General features: G+C 40.4%; 1 protein-coding gene across 1 annotated transcript in view; it reads left to right on the top strand.

Annotated features, from left to right (window-relative positions):
- The window catches only part of SPAG17 (sperm associated antigen 17), a 3,638,922-nt gene that overhangs the window by 3,564,806 nt on the left and 51,550 nt on the right, over positions 1-22,566 (top strand). The window contains exon 49 of the mRNA XM_044071485.1: positions 19,557-19,694. Within this exon, the coding sequence (XP_043927420.1) occupies positions 19,557-19,694 (138 nt within the window). The remainder of the gene's footprint in view (positions 1-19,556; positions 19,695-22,566) is intronic.

The following is a 22,566-nucleotide window of genomic DNA, read 5'->3' as shown; positions in this document are numbered from 1 at the left end:
TGAAAGAGCATGATGCAGAGGACAGGAAGAAATGGAAATAGATGATCCGCTGTGGCGACCCCTAACGGGAACAGCCGAAAGAAGATGATGATTAATATTAATATTAGTAATAGTATGAGTATTAGTACTATGTTGGTTGGGGTGTTTTTGATTTACTGTTTTTTTTTTTTTTTTTTTTTTTTTTTTTTTGAGTATTCTGCATTTGATAGTTTCCCTGCTACATCACTTCTCAAGGTGGTAGCAGTTTGTGGATTTTTAAGTCTGTGACAGAGAAGGAATCTGTGACAAGCATGTCCTGTATATGGTGTATTTGAGACCAGACTGTGAGATTTGCAAAACTTTCAACAGCAGAACAATCAAAAAAAAAACAAGCTGGTATTGAAAGGCTGTTGCTTAAAGACAGTTCAATGGCAGATGATCCTTCTTCTTCTTCTTAGTCACAATGTAAAGACACTCAGTCAGAGTTTCAGAAATTCATGTCCAGTGAAAAAAAAAAACCATAAGAATATACATGCTTCCTCCAAAGACTCATCTCTGATGCCAGCCAAGAAATCAAGGCAGGAAGACAGTGTGTCTTCATTGAATGTCTTTGGGTCTTAAAACTTTGCATTTTAGACGGGAGTTTTATCTCCACCTTTAGAATTATATACCCTTGTATTTATCATCAGTCCATAGTCACTCTGAGTGGACCTTAACTAAAGAAAATCGTGGTCTACTTCATTTTGTCGAAACACGTATTCGTCGAACACCTTTTTGTCAAAGTCTATTTGTTGAAGCCTTAATCTGTTGAAAGTTCGTTTAAGCGGATTTTTTCCTAGGTAAAAAAAACGCTTGGCCATCATCGGGAATTTGGCCTTTTCCCCACTGTAGTGCGATCTCAGAGTTGGTTGGCACAGCTCACCCACCTGGGTGCGTTTTAAATTTTGTGAAGTTTGTGATGCTCATTAGGTTGGCCAAGTGATTTTTTTCCCCTGGGAAAAAAATTTGCTTAAATTAACGTTCTCTGGATTGAGGCTTTGACAAATGCAGTTCGACAAAAAGGTATTTGACGAATATGTTTTTTGCTGAAGTGATATAGACCCGGAAAAATAATGGAAGCACTTTTTCACATGTAGATGGCAATAAGTCTTATCCCTTCCCTCTCACTATCTAGGGTGAATAGGGATTCTGTTCCCTTCCCATCTGTTGCAAGTTTGTCCTTATTAGTAATGGTTTCAGCTCCAGTTCCTTCAAGACTGGGGGCATCCAACAAGGACTGCACTTGTTATTTGTTGCTATAACGATGTTGACTGCTGTAGACATCATGTGACCACAGTCCTCTTGGCCTCTAACATTGGCTCCATTGTTGGCATTGATCATGTTGGAGCCAAATACTTTTATTTTTATTAGCAGATGTTTATTTATTTATCTGACATTTGTTAACTGGGTTGGTCCAACTGAGCCAGTAGCCCATTTTCAGTGGAGACCTGAGGAGAAAAGCTCCAATACAGAGAAGTACAGCATGATAAGCATATTTGTAAGTACAGCACAAATCTTAGAGGTGTTATGTACTACATAAAGCAAATAGCAAATAGAAAATATAATACATAAAGCAAACAGAAAAATAATACACAGCTATGATACAAGTACAGAGAAGACATTTAAAGTAGCGATGAAGTATATACATATTTACATGTGATGTAGTTAAGCTTGTGAGTCTAAAATGTAGTAAAACTATGTGTTAAGAAGGAAGAATAAGAAATGGTGGAGTGAGGTGTCTGTGTAATGAAAACAGTGTATTGCAATAGTGAAAGAAGAATTAGGTAGGGTCATGACAGGAGCAGAAATTTGTGTTAAATAGGAGTAGTCTAAGTTCCTTTTTGAAGTGACTAGGGTGGGGGATGTATCTTATGTCTAAGGGGAGTTTGGCTGGAATTGTATAAGTCTCCAGGCCAGAGAGTCAAGGGTGACATCAGCACCAGTTCCCTTCATGTTATTCATCTTCAGCATCTTCAGCTTTCAAGCCCTTGTGTGAAGGATATCGGCTCCTGCACTGACTCTTGGATGTCTGTTGACATCAGTGGCGACTGATCTTTTGGCAGAAATGTCTGTGTGCACACTACCATTGGGGCCATACCTCTCAACTGTCCAGATTTTCACAGACTGTCCAGATTTGTAACTCATATTTTACGTCTTTTTCTCATAAACCTGTGGTTTTCAGGAAAGTCAATGGCAAGTCATTGAGGCTGAAGTCAGAAAATAATGGAATGTATTTGAGTTTCAGACTTCATATCTTTCAGAAAATTCATGCTAATGCAAGACCTATTATTCTATCAGCTTCCTAAGTTTGTAAGAGCTATATTTAAAAAGCGTCCCTATTTTTCTGCCTTTGTCCCCCCATTATTTGTGGCTTTGTCAAGATTTCTTGTTCTAAGAGGTTGAGAGATATAATTGGGGATAATCAGTATAGGCTACTTTCCACCAGTGTCAACCCCCTTAATACCAGTGGGGTATCCAATGCTGACCCTTTAATCAACTTTGCATTCTTCAGTGCAAAGACCTGCCTCCATTGTTGTTACTATACTGGTCCCTCACCAAGATCCTTCTCATTCTGCTTCTGTCAACTCCATTATTTCCTGGCCTAAGGAGAGACAATCTGAAAGTCACTGTAAAAATTGTTTTCCCATGTTTGGTTTTCCTTAAACTTCCTCAAAACTGAAGATACACAGGAATCACACATGCAAGAAGCATGTTTCCCCTCCCTTAGAGTCGCATGTTCTAGATGCGGCAATAGAGAGGAAGGCAGTATCCCAGTATCCCCCCTCCCCAGATAAGTACAAGTTTGCGGAGATCCTGGAACTACTGGAAAAATGAGGGAGAAGGTCCATGAATCCTTCCCTTTCATCCACAGAGAAGATCCTTCAGGAGGCATTTGGATACATCCCTTCTACATCCTTGATGGTGCTCCTGGTGGACAAAATGCTCATTCTTGCAGTCAGAGAGGCATGGAAAAATTCACTGTTGTGGCCTCTATCCCTAGTAGACTGTACAGGATCTTCCAACTGCCTAAGGATTGGGATGCTTTGGCATAGTCAGTGTCGCAACTCAGAAAAGGTTGCCTGCTCCCTAGAATCCAGTGAACCATCCCGCTTACAAGATGTCCAGTGCTTTGCATCAGTATGGAAAACATACATATTCATTTTTTTAGATTTGTTATAAGGGCATTTGTCTACCTTTGCCCTATGTTGAGGTTCCAGCATGAGCTTAATGACAAATTGGACAAGTCTGTACAATATTTTCCCAAAAGGTAATGAGGTAAAATTAAATCTTCTGTCACAGATGGCAGCTATTACTTTTATATAAATGTAGCCATGCACCTGGTGCATAACACTCCAGATGGGGCAGTGACAGCATTTATTAGGATTACTTTGACTGTCACACCAGGCTACTCATTACAGACCTACCAACAATTTCAAGATGTCATTTATTAATACCTCCCTTAATGGTGTTAACTTCTTTAGGCTGAAAATCAGAGACACACTGAGAGAAAGAGTGAAAAGGATGTTAAGGCTATCATAGCTGTGAGTACCTTCTTTGGAACACCACAAAGGAAATTTAACAGATTGCAAAAGAGTACTCATCAGATGTGATTTAAATTGTTTAACTGGCACCAACAGCACCAGAAAAATTAACACTCTGGAAGAGCCAATGTGGCCACGGACCTAAAAGCAAAAATAATTGGCAGTGTCATGGATTCCATGTTTTTTTCATGGATTACTACAGCAGATGTAAAATACCTGAGTGCTTGCCAAACTCTCCCACTCTCGTGGTAATCGGGGGCCATCGGTTCCTCTACCATTCTGCACTGATGGCTATCATACAGGAAAGGTGGCTTTAGGCCACCATATCCAGAGGCTGAAACATCCCTTTTTACACTCCAGTCTGCCTCATTCCCTTCTATTACCTGATGTCCCACCCAATCAGAAGAGAGTGGAGAGAAAAGAAGTCAACAACCCCATTCTAAAAAGGACCATGAAAGAGATTCCTCCATAGCAAAGAGGGTCAATATGCTACTCGAGATTCTTCTTGGTACCAACAAAAGATAGTGGGTCTCAGACAAATCTAGACCTCTGTTGTCTAAACAAATTCATACCTAAACAAAAGATCCTGATGGCTTTTATTTGTGTCTATATTATGTTGTCAAAAGATGAATTAACCAAACACATCTTTACTGACATATAAATATCAACCTCTGAAATTGCAGAACAGCCATTTCAGCAAATTTTTCCCAGGGGAAAAAAATCACTTAGCCAAAGACATACAAACCAAACTTTCAAACCCTACATAGTGGGGGGCTTTGTCCCCCACAACCCCTAAAAATACACTTTATGCATCGCCGCTAAAGTCTGCTCTTCAAATTTTCCATTAGAACTAGCTTGTTTTTTAGTTTTAACCCTCAAATCTGTTTCTTTGAGCTCAGCACTTGTTCAGAACTCGTTGTAAGCACTAAATAAGCTACAAATTACTGCAGCACTCAACTTTCCCCACTTGTCTAGAGGAAAACAGTTTTTAGTACTTAATAAATAAGCACCTATCCAGGCATGTCTAAGGGTCAGCTCCTGGTGTTTTCTCCTGTACACCTGATGAATCTGGGCAACTTGGAGCAATGCAGCAATTGCCTCATGTACACAGACAACCCTCTCCTCCTACCACCCAACACTACAACCTGTGAGAGATGCACTTATATAGCCAAACTGGAAGCAAAGCTCTCCTCACCCAAGACTGAACTAGACAGTCAAGAGGAGAAGGTAAACGCTTGCACCACACCACACTCATCACATAGTCCCTCAAAACCTACACCACCAAAACACACACATAGAAACATAAAACACACACCTACATTCGCAGAGGCTCTCAATAAAAATCTGCTCAAGCAACAGAGACCTCCAAAGCAGAAATGCAAGCAACCTCCAGCCCTGCAACACAATCCAAATGACACATAGCCCACAAACTAAGTGTGCCACTCAACCACAGCCCATAAGGCATAACAATGTACCCAACACTCTAGTCATAGGTGACTCTATAGTCAGGCACACTAATGTTCCACTCACCAGGCTAAACAAGGAGAAAGTTACTGTCAGCTGCCTGTTGGGTGCCAGGATCTGCCATATAACGCACACACTTAGGTCACTCCACAACAAGTACAAACATGATTCTGTCATTGTTCATGTTGGTATGAATGACCTGAGATGTACCTCCCTGGACTGCATGAAAAGAGACATGGAGGAGCTCTCCGATCTTGTAGCCCAGGCAAATATGACCCTAGCCCTGAGTAGTATCCTGCCATCACCCAGAATGATACCACAGTATAAAGACAAAATTATTGACTTCAACAAGTGGCTAAGCTTCTGGTGTCACTCTAAGGGGATCCAGTATCTGTCTACCTGGGATGACATGATTGACAGACCACGATGCTTTGCCAGAGATGGCCTGCACCTGTCGCCCTTGGGATTCCGGATACTGGCTAAGGTTCTTGCCACCCCTATAATGCCTTTTTTAGGCAAGGTTCAAATGACAAATTCACCACCATAACAGGTACAAGCAAGCAAAATCTGAGGGTAATGCTACTCAATGCTAGAAGTATAAACCTCAAAATGCATTCACTCGAGGCACTCCTTAAAATGGAGAACATCAACATCTGTACAGTGACAGAGACCTGGTTCAAGGCTCCAGAGAGCACCCCTGCATTACCAGGCTATAATTCATACCACACCTTTCGACCACCTAACCTGGACTGAAACACTAAAGGTGGAGGCGTGTCCATACTCATTAAGGATATCCACACCTCCAGGCTAGCTGCTCAGCATAATGCATCCGAGATTATCCAAGTGCAACTAACTCTGGGCAAGACCACAATCCAAATTGTAACTTGCTACAGTTCCCCCATCATGCCCCATGATTCCCACTCCTCATTTCTTGATACAGTGGAAAATATTAGGGTACAACCCAACACCCTAATAATGGGCGATTTCAACTACCCCACCATTAACTGGGAAAACTACTCATGTACCAACTCTTTTGCTCATTGTTTTCTGGAATTCATACATTCCAACGCTTTGGATCAACTTATCCACACCCCCACCAGGGGCAGCAATATCCTAGACCTGGTCATTACCAGCATGGGCGACCGGTGTTCCACACCAGAGGTCAGTTCCTTGTTTGTCAGATCTGACCACAAGCTAATCACCCTAGACATACACATCCCGCCCACCCCACCCCCCAATTAGAGAAACCACCGTAAAAAATTTCTCTAAAGTCAACTTCACGTTTCTTAAGACAGAAGTGGCAAACTTCACTACACCCATGGAGACAGACAATACAGATACGTCTGCTGAGTCCTACACAAATGCACTTTATAAGCACTTACACGAGTGCATGGATCGTGCTATCCCTAACAGAACCAAGATGCTATCCACCAAAAAAAGGAAGCCAATCTGGTGTTTCCCTGCCATAAACAAACTACAACAGAAGAAAGAAACTGTTACAAAAAAGAGTAAAATCTCATGATTGGACAAACTCCCTGGTCAGCCTCAGTAAGAAGCTGAGATCCCTCATAAAAATCCTCAAAAGCTAGTTACGAAAACAAAATTACCACTCTTTCTAAAGACAACCACAAAGCATTCTATAGCTATGTCAAGAATCTCAATGGCAACACTCAGATCTGCTCTGAGTTACAGCACAATGGCACTAAATATACAGAACCAACCGATAACGCCAACATCTTGGCAGATAGGTTCAGTGCTAACTTTGCCCCCTCTCACCCCCTAAAGAGCCCATCCCTATACAGGAAGAATGCAAAGTTCCTGTAATCATGGCTGCACAGGTAAAAAACACACTCTCCAAAGCCAAGAACACAGCATCCATGGGACCTGACAACATCCCAGGCTGCATTCTACATGAACTACAGAATGAACTGGCACCCCACCTAAGCACCATGTTCAATCATAGCCTCACCTCTGGCTTTGTGCCCACTGAATGGTGCACAGAAATGGTTATCTCACTCCACAAAGGGGGAGTCACCACGGACCCCGGGAACTACCGCCCCATCAGCCTAACGAGCCTGGTCTGCAAGGCCATGGAACGTATCACCATGGAACTTATAAACAAAGTCAATGGTAACCTCCAAACTCTGGACCCCACCCAGTTCCGGTTTGTAAAAGGCAGATCATGTCTCCTAAACCTGATAGACTTCTTTGAAGCAGTCACCAAAGCCGTAGACGAGGGTAAGATGGTTCACACAGCCTATCTAGATCTCGCCAAGGCTTTTGACACCATCTCCCACTCTGGAATTATAGATAAACTCACAAAACTAGGTATAAATCCCTATGTCACAAGATCGGTTGCCAACTGTCTCACTGACAGAACCCACACTGTGAAAGTAGCAGACTCCAAATCCGACTTCAGACCAGTGACAAGTAGAGTACTACAAGGTTCAGTCCTGGGTCCTCTCCTGTTTGGTATCTACTTTTCTGAAGTACAGGCTAACACAGAAGGTATTTGGCTCATGAACTTCACAGATGACTGCAAACTAGGAGCCATAATCGAAACTCCTAACAATGTGGCCATCCTACAACAGGGCCTCACTGAGACAGATGCCTGGTGTCAAAGCCATGGCCTCAAGCTCAATGCCAAAAAGTGCATTGTCATCCCCTTTGGTAAAAACTCTGTACCCATGAGCTATCACATAACTGGTAGTCTACTTAACACTGAAATTGTGATGAGACCTTGAGACACAGGTGGACAGTAGTCTCTCCTTTGATAATCACATTGCCACAGTAGTCACAAAATCCTTCTACGTGGCACACCTCATCACAAAAGGTTTGTCATCCAGGAAAAAAGGTCATTGTTCCCCTCTACTCGTCACTCATTCGACCCATTATAGAGTACAATGCCTCTTTTGGTATGTACCTCACAAGACATCTACAACAACTGGAAAGGCCACAGAAATACCTCACAAAAAGGATTACCAGCCTCAAACAGATGCCCTACGCAGACCTTCTCAAAAAACTCCAGCTTTACTCCATCGCATATTGCCTACTCAGAGGCGATCTCTGCCTAACATACAAAGCTATATCAAACCCAGAGCTGTTGGACATGCTCCACTTAAAGAAATCCCAATCTCTCCGAGCTACATGCTCTAGGGACCTAAACCTTGTCCCCACAATAAACAGAACATGCTGGAGGGATAGATTCCTGCCCCAAAGACTTCCCATACTCTGAAACAAACTACCTGTCTATATCAAACAAAGCTCCTCATTAGCACTCTTCAAGAAAAATCTTGATGATTGGATGGAAAATAGGAAATTCACCCTAGGGATCACCTCTGTGGCTCTGCTCGACAGGGGCACAGGAAAATAATTTTCTTGGGTGGCGAAAGCCAGGGTACCTTTTTGGCTAGGCTTATATAGGCCCTAGGGCCAATAGCCTAGTACCTACCTATGAACCTATGAACTAAATATACCAACTCTGAGATCACACTGCAGTGGGGAAAAGGGCAAATCCCCGATGACGGCCAAGTGATTTTTTTCCCCTGGGAAGAAATTCACTGAAGAGGTTGTTCGGCAATTTCAGAGGTCGATATTTATGTGTCGATAAAGACATGTTTGATTAATTCATCTTTCAACAATATAATATAGACCTTTTTATTCAAACAGTCATTTCTTACCTGGTAAAAAAGCTTGCATTTGCTCTTTGGACCTCCAAGATGCCTATTTTCCACATAAAGATAGCAATGAAGTTGAGGACGTTCTTACACTTCTGGGCTGAAACCAGTCACTACCAGTTTTGAGATGTACTGTTTGGTCTAATTTCAGCTCCCATCAACTGTCCTCTACACAGTCTATTTTTCAAAGTTAGTCCCCCCCCCCCCCCAACAGCATTTCTATAATTCAACACTCTACTTCTTGAAGAAGCATCTGCTCTGGCCAACCTTTTCGCAAAGCAATTAGAATCATATCATCCACACTATAACTAGGGACTGACACCTTTCATTGCAGGAGGGGACTGCAGTGGATCTTCAGAACCCATTGGTGTCAGACCTCTAACCCCTTGTCATACCATGTGAAAATTTCAAAGGTATACAAGAATCATCTACTTTGGTGGTTATGTAAACCAGCCTTACTCTTGGCAACCCTTTCCAGCCTTCTAACCCCATGGTGATAGTCACTACAGATGTTTCAGCCCTGTGGTTGGGAAGTATTGTCAGGGAGTGACATTCAAGGTGTCTGGTCCCAACTGGAGGCCGGTCTTCTCTTCAGTGCATCAGAGATGAAAACAGTATTACTCATCCTGCAAGCTTTTCAAGGCTTCCGCCTCTATGTGGTGCCATTGACATCCATATGGATAGTATGGCTGTGGTATGGATATTAACAGGCAGGAAGGTACACACTTATAACCATCTGTTGAGAAGCCTTTCAAGTATGGAAAGGGGTTATAATGACAAAACATTTCCTGATAGCAACCACTAATTCTCTGCTGGAGAAATTTAGCCATTGTTTACTGACACCACACATGTGCTTTCTAAGCTTGTCAGTAACACAGAATTTTTTTGTCATTGAGGGAATCCCTGTTCTGACCTACTTCCTCTGCTGACTAATGCTAACAGAGCACATTCTACTCCCTGATGCCCCCTCCAGGGCAGCAGATCAGGGATGTTATAATCCAGAAATGACCCCAGGACTCATTTATACTTTTCTTCCATTTTCCCTTCTTTCCAAGTTTCTCCGGAAAGTGAACGTGTCCAAAGTCATTCTCATAATCCAGTTTTGACATCAGTAAATGTGGCTCTCCCTGCTGTGCCCTCATCTTCCAGCAAAGCCATTATACTTGAGGGTCTCCAGAACCCTGGTTTCAACTATCTGATTTGACTCACCTAAATATTTACTCATTTCATTTAACTGCTTGGTTTCTCCCCCTCTGCTAATGACTAGGGATGTTATGTACCCTCCTAAAGCTATTCATATCCTATTCTGTGGGTACAGACCCAACACCAAGAAAATTTGTAAAAGCAAATCGACACATTTTGTGATAGGATCCCTTTCCAAAGGGTTGAATCTCTTTTCAGCTCGTGTTACAGCCATTTTGGTATATTTTGCAGAATTCTTTGATACTGGCTTCAGTTATTCCTCTATTAAAGTCCATCTTTCAGCTATTTTTGATTTTCACTATGGAGCTCACAATACTTCATTGGCTTCCTTTAAGGTATGTCTTTATTACAGTAGTCACCATTTCTGCTATTCAAACTCAAGCTCTGAAAATGCGAGGGTGGAAATTCCAATAGGAATGTGAGAAATACATTATTTAGAAAATGAGTACTTAAAACAGCCTTCCAGAAAACCTAGGGTGAATTATAAAATATGGGAACTTCAAATGGGAAATGCATTTACCCTGGGATTACAAGTAAAGGTGAAAGAGTGAGGAAGAGGAAACAAGCTTCTACCAAGGAGCAAACAACCTCCATTGCATAGATCACAGCTTCACATTACTAGACCCTATTTTCAGAATACCTACCAACATGCCATCAAGAAATTTTCCCCTAAAATGGATTCCAGGCAGAGCTCAAAAAGTCCTTTTAATGAAGCTAAATGTAACTGCTGCTTATACAATGGAGTAACCTGAACTCCTGTTTTACTCTTTTTGTCCTCTATTACTGTTTCACACTTTTTCACATTACTTTTAAACAGAGATAGTAATTATTAATGGGTTTCCAACTGGCTTACAGACAGAACTCACACGGTAAGAATAGCGGGCTCCAGGACCGATTCTAAAACAGTCACAAGTTGTGTCCCGCAAGGCTCAGTCCTGGGACCCCTACTGTTTGGCATATACTTCTCAGAAGTACAGGCAAACACAGGAGGACTATGGCTAACCAAGTTCGCTGATGACTGCAAACTAGGAGCTATAATTGACTCTCCAGCTGACACGGACATCCTCCAAACAGGCCTTACTGAGACGGACAACTGGTGTCAAAGTCATGGCCTCAAGCTAAATGCCAAAAAATGCATAGTCATCCCATTTGGGAAAAACAAAACACCCACGAATTACCACATAGGTGGCAGCCCCCTTAATACTAAAGAGGTAATAAGAGATCTGGGGACCCAGGTAGATAGTAATCTCTCCTTTGACAATCATATTGCCAAAGTAGTTAGGAAATCCTTCTATGTGGCCCATCTAATTAATAAAGGGTTCGCATCTAGAAATAAAGAGGTTATAGTGCCCCTCTACTCGACACTCATCAGACCCATCATAGAGTACAATGCCCCATTTGGGATGTACCTCACAAGACACTTCCAACAGCTGGAAAGACTACAACAGTACCTCACCAAGAGGATTACTGGCCTCAAACATATGTCCTATGCAGCCCGACTGAAAAAGCTCCGGCTGTACTCAGTGGCATATCGCTTACTCAGAGGTGATCTCTGCCTGACTTACAAAGCCATGTCCAACTCAGAATTGATGGACATGCTCCACCTAAAGAAATCCAAGTCACTGCGAGCCACGTGCTCTAGTGAGCTAAACCTCGCCACAACAATAAATAGAACATGCTGGAGGGATAGATTCCTCTCACAGAGACTCCCCATGCTTTGGAACAAAATTCCAAACTACATTAGGCAGAGTCCCTCACTAACACTCTCCAAGAGAAACCTTGACAAGTGGATGGGTAACAGAAAATACACCCCTGGGATCACTTCATTGGTTCTGCTTGACAGAGGATCAGTTAATTAATCAATGGGGCGGCGAAAGCCAAACACTCTGGCTAGGCTTATAAATGCCCTCGGGCAGATAGCCTAGTACCTACCTATGAACCTATTAATCTTCATTCACTTCACCTGCTCTTTCTTCTACCTTCTACCATCCGAGTCCTCCCAATTCTGCTTCCTGTAAGTATTGGTATGTACTAGTCTTGCCTGTAAATATTTGTATAAATTGTTTTTTGTTGTATATAAAGAATCTGCATCTCATCTGTAACATATTCATTTACTCATTTTGCAACTTTCTTGTATTTTTCTTCTAACTGCATTTAATTAATTTACTATACTCTCCTGCCTGTTTTATACACTATGTTTTAACTGTTCTCATTTGAATACTGTTATGCAAGTATTTTTACTTACTAAATTCCAACAAAAAAACGGTCCAGGTGACACAGGAAGATGGTAATAAAATGGTCTTTTTTATTACCATCTTCCTGTGTCACCTGGACTGTTTTTGTTTGAATTTATTTGGTACTGTTTATACAGTTATTCCACTGGTTTCAAAGTATTTTTACTTGCTTTCTACTATGCATAACCTATGCTGAATCTGAAAAAAGTCCATGTGGGTCAGAGCTCTCTCCCCAATAGCAGATTAAAATAAATAAAATAAAGTTAATAATGGCATACAGTGCTTTTCTTAAACTGCAAATTCAAAGCACATTGCAAACAATTTTAGAATAAAATTCAAATTATTTCTGGATTAAGCACCCCCCCCCTCTAAAAAATCTGTTCATTTATTGTATTCTGAGGATGACAGAAACCTTTTATAATCAGATCACCCTGAAAGGACACAGGTGAAAACCCTAGCACTTTTTTTTTTTTTTGTAGAATTACACAGACTGGCTTATGAGAATGGGTAATACTGACTAAAACATGAGGGGAAAGTGTTCAACAAAAGAACTTTTTTTTTTTTTTTACAATTTGCCAGTCCTGATCATGGTCATACATAACTGCTCCTCTCACTGCTGTAGCTAATCGTGGTCACGTAGATATGCCCTTTGTCAAAGGAACATTCAGACTGGGGAATGTCACGTCTTGTCAATTGATATCTACCATCTATGTAGAACTGGGGACAGCCAAGAGCTAGAGAAGGAATTTTATGCAGGCTGGAAGCTGCTAAAGTGACTTATTCACAGCTAAGTTGGCAAAGGTCTCAGTAGCTTCCCTATTCTTCTCTCTTCCTAGCGAAAACAGGGACAAAGTGTCTAGAGTTTCTCTCTTCCATCTCTGCTTCTGCAACACACATTGGTTATGACTCCCAGCTGTTTATGCAGCACTTGAAGAGAGAACCTTTCCCTCAAAGGATAGTTTTGAGAGTAGCTCAGTCCTTCCCACCTAGCTGTTCCCATATCTTGGCCAATGTATTTCCTAATGGAAATTTAAATTCTAGAGGACCAACTTATCAGAAACATTATTTTTTTTTATATTTCTGTCTGGATATTCACATGAATATAAACTCTTCAGTTTAGCATTTCATTGTGTGGGTAGTTAGTCTCAGTGGTGCATTAATCCTAATACTATATTCATGCTGCAGCACTCTAACAGAAGCCCTCCTTTTGTAGAGAATGAGAAGATGCAATATTCTAGCACAGAGAAATTCTGTTATATGTACATTGTAAGCTCTGATACTGTAGTTCTAGACAGGAAACCAGCAGAACAGATGACATTTCCATTTGTCTTCTGATAACTCCTTTTGATTCACTGCTTGTTAGCAAACTGGATGCATGCTAGCCTGAAACCAAGAATGCCCCATGTGATAGTTTTATATGAAGTTAATCAAGTGTGATGCATTATGCTGTATTCACAGGCAAAGTGCAGTGGAATACAAAGAAGGTGGGAAAAACTGGATACACAGAGATATCTTATGAAAAGGATAAAAGGCCTGAACAACTTGCCCCACATGGACCAACTCAAAGTCCTGTTCCTATACTCAGTATCCTACAGACTGCTAAGAGGTGGCATATGTCTGGCTTACAAGACATCCTGTGACCCAATACTTATGGACTGACTGCACATCAACAAGCCAAATGGTATCAGAAATACCACTGCTCTGGAACAGACTCCCCATTCACATAAAACAAAGATCATCCTTGTCCTTATTCAAGTGCAACTTGGATCTATGGATGGGAAACATAAAATTTACTTCAGAACTGCCCCCTGTACTACTGATGGACATAGGATGCTCCTAAATGCTTTACCCCCATGTTATGGGTCCCCTCAAATTATTAATGGTAACTGGATCTCATTTATTCTTATTGGGAGATCACAGATATACCCCAGGAATTACCTCAGTGTCACGGCTCGACAGAGGCACAGCAAAATAATGGGTATAGTTCCCCATACTAAAGGGGTGGCGTAAGCCACAAAACAATGGGCTAGGCTTATAAATGCCCTCGGGCAGATAGCCTAGTATGAACCTATGAACCTATGAACCTATATAATTATCAGCCATGGGATGGGTAAGGCCACTCTAACCAAATTGGAGAGGTTAATTCAAGCACAAAAAGAGAAAGTGGCAAGCCTTGAAATGGCCCACAAGGGCAGCTAGCCTATTACTTACCCATGAACCTGTGAACATATTTTAGGGCTAACATAATGTTTTGATATAGTGTGGTTTATAGTGAAACAATGTTTTGATACCTATAAAATAAAATATTGTTGACTGGCCTATCCCAGGATATAAATAAAGGGGATGGCCACATTATACTTGTAACTTGATAAAGCCTGGGACACACCAGGCGAAAGCGCTCGTTTTTATTGTGGTCTATCAAATTAAAGCACTTTTGACTTTTTCCACTGGCTTTCTTGTTTGGTATTGGCACTGAAGACAACTACCTAACTACCAAGATTTTTGGACTTTGAATGTAATTTACATTTGCGACTAGCAATCCTTGAGTGATTGGTGGCATTTTCTGCAGTTTTCCTGTGCTTCTTGGTTCGTTACTAGTTTCTGGGTAGTTCCGTTTACTTCGTTTGTTCATGGCAGAAGTTCCGGATACTGTGGACTGTATGCAGACACCAGCGTTGTTGCGTGACGAGCCTGAAGAGGCCCCAGTAACACGGAAGGAGTTCAACCGTGTTTTACAGCTACTAACACAAATCAGCAATGCTATGAGCAATAGCAACGATGTCCGGAACACAGCGATTCCGGGAAACCAGCAACATGAAGCGTTACTTAACAGGGGTATGGACAACATTCAGGAGCCGAACGGCGCTGGAAGTAATCAGGGTTTTGCAACTACAACAACAGCTACGGGGAACGCTAATAAGGAGAGGGAACGTAACAAAACTACCGCTCCATTTAACACCAATGGAGGAACTTTTAATTTTAAAGCTTGGACTGAGTTTCAACCAAGCTTTAAGCAAGGTACTGTAACCACAAGTTATAATAAACTGGACTCAAATTTTGATGAGTTCAACAAAAAACTTTACTTATACAAAAATGCACAGTTGGAGATTAATTATTTATCTGAATGTCTAAAGGTGCAAAGAGTACCAAAAGGTTTACGGGTGTATAAATTTCCTAATGGAGCTAAGCTTGGCTCAGACCTACATTCACAACTAGTTGAACTGTTTAATCGAACAGGTCTTGAAATGTTGGAACTTATGATAAACGATTATCAGAATAAAGCTAACAACATTTTAAATGAGTTAACTGAATTGAATGATACTATTGTTAAGCATAAGAACTTTCTAGGTTACAAAAAGAAATATGATGATGTTTTCCTAGAGGTAGACCAACACTGCCTAAAAGTTTTGGAAAGAAAAACTAGGAAGTTGGAAAGGGACCTTCAAGAATACAGGGATGGTAAGGCATATCCTTCACCAATGGGTCACAATTCAAACACATCAAACAATGTTAATGTAGACAACATTGGAAGGTACGACAATAACACCAGTACCCCAGATATGGACCCTCCTAGGAGGAGTGAGCGGCTGGCCCAAAAGGGTGGTAACAGCTCCCCTCATTTTTTTCAGTTTCCCCAGGGCAGACCGATGGGGAGGAATCAGGCACCCTACCAACAGAATTGGGGGAGAGGACGCAGATAACGATGTTTTCTGGCGAATTATGTAATGATACAAATCACCAACCAGATATCTCGAGTTTACTAGAACTGGACCACAATTACACCCCAAGACAGACAGAGTTGGTAATGAACAACTCGGGGGAGGGGGCACTTAACATCTCTATAGGTGACCACTCTCTTTATGGAGATAGTACAGATGTTGATAATAATTGCAAGGTGGTAACTATTAACAACTTGACCCTTTACAATTTTACTGGTTTAGATATCACCTTAGAATTTTTTGATTTATTTACCAAAGGTTTCCAGTTTGTCCCTGCAAAATCTTCTAATTTATCTAAATTATTAGTTGAACTGAAGCTATTTATTAGGAATTTAAATTTGGCCATTTATTTTAAAGGGCAGAATGTTATTGATAATTCTTTACACAGAAGCAGCACCTTTAATCCACCCACTCACCCTAGTCTGAGAATTTATGAGGAATTAGTGGAAAAAGAACTCAGAAGGAATTGTGGTACATCTCTGAATTCTAGGATGGTCAATTTTGATATGAAATTGGAAGAAGTAGTGAACATTTTGAAAGATAACAGGATTCGAGTAATGAAAGCAGATAAAGGCGGGGGGGTGGTTCTGATGCAACAGTTCGATTATGAGAATTGTATTCATGACATATTACAAGATTACAACACTTACGAACAAGTATCAAAGAATGAAGTTAATATGGCTTATGCCAAGATTAATTACATGTTGAAAGATCATTTATTTCAAGGTTGCATCAATGAGAAGTTATTTAATTACCTTCAGGTTTCTAACCCCAGAATTCCGATTATTTTCGGAATACCGAAGGTTCACAAAGGGTTAGCACCCTTAAAATTCCGCCCTGTGGTTTCAGGTGCAGGTGGTATCACCGAACCCTTAAGTAAATTTGTTGAATTTTGGCTGAAAAGTTTTGTCTCCCTATTACCATACATCTGTAAAGATTCTTGGGAATTCCTGGCTAGCATACCTTTAGACAGATACCATCCTGATTTGTTAATGATAACCATCGATGTTATCGAACTGTTCCCTAGCATACCCCATAACATTGGTATGGAGTGGTTCACGGAAACTTTGGCCACTAAATCAGGATTTAACAACAATATGGTCAACTTAATAGTGGAATTTATGGAAATTATTTTGAATAATTATTACATCTTTTTCAACGGAGAATTCTTTAGGCAGTGTAAGGGGGTGGCAATGGGTGCTCCATGTGCCTCCTCCTACGCCAACATCGTACTGCACAGATGGGAGTCTGAATTCATTCATGCTTCGGCTTGGAAAGAAAACATAATTTTTTATAAGCGTTACCTGGATGATTTGTGCCTATTATGGCAAGGTTCTAAGGATAGTTTCTTGGAGTTTTTCAACCATTTAAACTCCTCTACCAACTTTTTAGCTTTCACTTACAAGCTCAGTGAGCATTCCCTGAATTATCTTGATGTCACTTTGGTGAAAGATTTGAATCATCACACATTTACATCTCAGATCTTCAGAAAAGAAACTTTTTCGAACGCATTTTTGCATTTCGATAGTTTCCATCCACATTATACCAAGAGGGGAATAGTTAGAGGGCAGATGATTCGAACCTCAAGAATATGTAGTAGTCTGAATTTATTTGAGAATGAAATCCAGAATCTATCTTTACTCTTTGAGGAAAGGGGGTACCCGGTATGGTTGATTAAATCATGTGTGGATGAGATCAAAACAAAGAGAGATTCACATTACCCGCCTTTATTAGGGCGTGGGTTACCATTACCTAACAACAACAGACAGGAGCATGAGGAGATTTCTAGAGGGTTTGTTTACACTTATTCTGGAGATGCGGAATGTATTGAGCATACAATGAACAAGTTCTGGCCAATACTTATGTCCCAAAATGACATCAAACCTTGGCTCCCCGAAAAAATTCAATTTATTAGAAAACGTGACAAGAATCTAAAAGACATATTTGAGCAGGCTGGTCATAACCATATGATTAACAATAGTAATAACACATGTAGAAGGAAAGGTTCCTTCAAGTGTGGGCTATGTAAACAATGCCCTTACTTACTAAATGAAGGCCAAATACACATTCCATCTAGAGGCCGTATTTTGAGGGCAAGGGAACATTTTAATTGCAACTCTTTTGGAGTGGTTTACCTGGGGACGTATATTACATGTTCCGCATTTTATGTAGGAAAGACAACTAGAACCATTAGAAAAAGAATCTATGAACATACATACGAGATAGAAAAGAAAAAGGAAAGTAATGCCTTTTTTAGGCATGCTTTAAAGTGTAGCAACATGGTGATAAAATTCTTTATTTTGGAGAGGGTGAGCTCTGACCCCAGAGGGGGAGACTGGGAGAATTTCTTGGAGCATCGGGAACTGATGTGGCAATTACAGTTGGATGCGACCAGATTCCCAGGCCTTAATGATGCGGTCAGTTTAAAAAGTGTACTTAAAATTAGAAATAAACAATTATAGGACTATAGATATGGAGTTTTATTATTTTCATTTTCTGACAGATTGACATCATTCTTTTAGGTTAAAACAAAGTAGCACCTAGGACCTATCTAGTTTGTACACTGTTTTACTGTTGTTATGAGCATTTATTTACTATTACCATGTGACAATATTGAGAAGGAAGGATATGTTTTTTGGTAGACTATGTGGAACACATTGGTTGAGTCATAGTTTCTTAAATGATTTTTAAATGATTTTTAATGACTTTTATATAATTTTTGACAAAATTATGTCTTATTGATTAGTTAACTAATCTAATACTGTGTTTATTAGAGTTTTCTAACTGGTACACAGTAGATATAAATGTTATACTAAAGTATTATGATATATAATTTAGTTTCGCATGTTTTTATTTATTAACCAGTATACAATGTATATAGATCATTTATTCTTACGCATTTTTTATATATTACATTTTAGATATGGTACATATATTTTAATACTTTAAGATATTACAAAAAGTTTTTCTTGTTAAGGCTTGAAATGGTTAAATAATTAATTGACTGGCCTATCCCAGGATATAAATAAAGGGGATGGCCACATTATACTTGTAACTTGATAAAGCCTGGGACACACCAGGCGAAAGCGCTCGTTTTTATTGTGGTCTATCAAATTAAAGCACTTTTGACTTTTTCCACTGGCTTTCTTGTTTGGTATTGGCACTGAAGACAACTACCTAACTACCAAGATTTTTGGACTTTGAATGTAATTTACATTTGCGACTAGCAATCCTTGAGTGATTGGTGGCATTTTCTGCAGTTTTCCTGTGCTTCTTGGTTCGTTACAACATATTTTAGGGCTAACATAATGTTTTGATATAGTGTGGTTTATAGTGAAACAATGTTTTGATACCTATAAAATAAAATATTGTTGAAAGCTATCTTTCATTTGAAGTAACAGATATGTGAACATATGTACTCCTTTTAATATGGTTTAACAGTGGTACTGTCCTTCACTTCAGTTACAGTATAGTGGTCTAGGAGGCTTTTAGGATTGAAATGTCAATTGCCCTGGTAGTGTTATATTCTAAGTTTAGAGTCTACCATGTTTTTAACTGTTTTTTAATAGTGGTGGAAATAATCTTTGAAAGGGTTTAAACTATAATAAGTCTGAAAGGCATTTTTTAAGGTAGATATGCAACTTTTTCTGTAATTTCTTCTCTTCCCAAATGAAAGTGTATACCCTTAACAAGTCTTACCAGTTTTAACAGCCAACATCTATGAAAACAGACCAGAGAACTATCCTAAAGGTGAAAAAGCTGCAAGAGTAAGACTGGTCTCTACACAGCCTTCTTCCCGGCTCAGGATTTTACGCCCCCGGAAGCCATATTTTACAGGTACTGTATGAAATTGCAAAAAGTATTGAAGAATTTGGTTAACAGATGCACAAAGAACTATATAGATGTCGGTAACTCAATTATTATAAAGTGTTTAATTGATCTAATTATTGATATAATAATCCATATTTGCTAAAGTAATACTAATAGCGTTGTCGCCTCACAGCAAGACGTTGTCACATTCGATTCTCAGTTAGAGCATCTTCTGTGTGGAGGCATGCGTGAATGGGCGTGCCTTCGTTGAAGGTTGTGTGTCAGGGCTGGTAACTTGGCACATAAAAATCCACTACCAAACATTAGCAGACCGGAGTTCCGCTGTGTCGACCCCTAACCGGGATAAGCCGAAAGACACAACAAAAAATGACATAGGGTCCAGCTCTGTGGCACATAGGGAGGAAGCCATAATTATGAATCAAATAACCCAAGTTAACTATCATTTCTGGCCGATTCAGACTGGGAAGGATGGGAGTGGACGGCTTACAATCATTTGCCCATCCTTGGGGTAGGGAAATGGTAGTCTTAGTCAAATTGTTTTTGTATAAGAAGAGGATTTTACAGCAGCAATGGCTGCAGGACTTGTAGGTATGAGCTTGACATTCCAAGCAGTAACAGTAGCCCTTGTAGGCGTGTGTGTTTGTGTGAGTGTGTGTACACATGCCAGAGGAGGGCATGAGGGCATAGAATGTCCTACAGTAACACAGGTGCGACATCAGCCACAAAGGACATAATTAAGAACCACAAAATTCCTATAGGACAACTCCAGAAGAAGGGGGGGCTGATTCTCAGCAGTTGATAGAAAAGAACAAAGATATTTAAAAAAAAAAAAAGCATAGGACATAGTTTATACTCCTGCATAGTAGTCAAAACCTGGAACAAGATTTGTATGGGCATTAGATCAACACCTACAAAACACATTTTTAACCATGCCATAAAAGAAAGCCTTCTCAACTCCAGGTTCTGTAGTTGCCTTTCTTCAGGATAAACTGACCTGTTTATTTTTCCCTTCCTGTACTCTTTCTCTTTCACTGCCTGTCTTACATATTCCCTCCATACACCTTCCTTCTTGCAATCTACTGCACACATCATCTCTCTCGCTCTTACTGCTGTTAGTGCTTAACCTTTTTTCTCTCTTATATCCTTTTATATCATGACTTTTCAATTTTTTACCCTCTTCTTCTCCAACTTCTTTTGACCTTTCTTAGCCTATAATATTCTTCTTACTGTCAAGCTTATGCATCTCCTGTACCTTATTACTACTCTTTCCTTCATAATATTCAAATATACTTAGATGATTAGATATACATATGTATGTCTTTATCTGTCTCTGATGTAATCATGCTTTTTTTCTTCTCTTGATCTCATTTGTATAATTTATTTTAACCTCTTTTACTACTTATGTGTTTTCTCGCCAGGCTGCCGCTGAAAATGGTATTTATGCCCAGTTGGACTTTCCTGGTAATCAAATGTCAAATAAATAAAATGAAGTAAAAAAATTATACTGGCTGTTATCTTCAGCATGTATTCCTGTGTTATTAATTTCATTCTGAAGCACAGTTGTCTTACAGGCTGGAAAAGTAATGGAAAAGGTCACGTGCAAGGTGTGGATAATTCAAAGACAGTGATAAAACAAAAGCACAATGATCAAAAGTTAGCCAACAGGGTGTTGGCGGAAATTGGGCTACTGTTGGCCGAAGAAGAAGAGGAGGGGGAAGGCATGCCCGAAGGCAGGAAGAGAGGAGGAAGGTTAGGAGTGTAGTACTGAGGGTAGGAACTTTGAATGTTGGTAGTATGACTGGTATAGGGAGAGAGCTAGCTGATATGATGGAGAGAAGGAAGGTCGATATATTGTGCGTGCAAGAGACCAGATGGAAGGGAAGCAAGGTCAAGTGTATAGGAGGCAGGTTCAAATTGTTCTATTATGGTGTGGATGGCATAAGAAATGAGGTAGGGGTTATCCTAATGTAACAGTATGCCAAGAGTGTTTTGGAGGTGAAGAGAGTGTCTGATAGAGTGATGTTTATGAAGCTTAAAATTGATGGTGTAATGATGAATGTTGTTAGTGCATATGCTCCACAAGTTGGGTGTGCGATGGATTAGAAAGAAAAATTTTGGAGTGAGTTGGATGAAGTGGTGGTGAGTGTACCCAAGGGTGAGAGACTAATGATTGGAGCGGACTTCAATGGGCATGTTGGTGAAGTGAACAGAGGGGATGAGGAAGTGATGGGTAGGTATGGTGTTAAGGAGAGGAATGCAGAAGGTGAGATGATTGTGGATTTTGCGAAAAGGATGGACATGGCTGTGGTGAATACGTATTTTAAGAAGAGGGAGAAGCATAGGGTGACGTACAAGAGTGGAGGAAGATGCACACAGGTGGATTATATCCTATGTAGGAGGGCCAGTTTGAAGGAGATTGGAGACTGTAAAGTGGTGACTGGGGAAAGTGTAGTTAAGCAGCATAGAATGGTGGTCTGCAGGATGATGTTGGTGATCAAGAAGCAGAGGAGGAGTGTGAAAGCAGTGCCAAGGATTAAATGATGGAAGTTAAAAAAAAAAGGGTGATTGTGAGGTGGAGTTCAGGGAAGAGTTAAGACAGGCACTGGGAGGCAATGAAGAGTTATCGAATAGGTGGGTAACTTCAGCAGAGCTAGTAAGGTAGACTGCTAGGAAGGTGCTTGGTGTGACATCTGGACAGAGGAAGGAGGACAAGGAGACATGGTGGTGGAATGAGGAAGTACAGGAGAGTATACAGAGGAAGAGACTGGCGAAGAAGAAGTGGGATTGTCAAAGAGATGAAGAAAGTAGACATGAGTATAAGGAGATGAGGCGCATGGCAAAGAGAGATGTGGCGAAGGCTAAGGATAAGGCATATAGA

Source organism: Protopterus annectens, chromosome 5.part0, assembly GCF_019279795.1.
Source record: "Protopterus annectens isolate FY-2018-M chromosome 5.part0, PAN1.0, whole genome shotgun sequence".
Lineage (NCBI taxonomy): Eukaryota > Metazoa > Chordata > Ceratodontiformes > Protopteridae > Protopterus > Protopterus annectens.
Note: the sequence above shows the minus strand (reverse complement) of the source record. Positions and strands in the feature narration are given on the sequence as shown.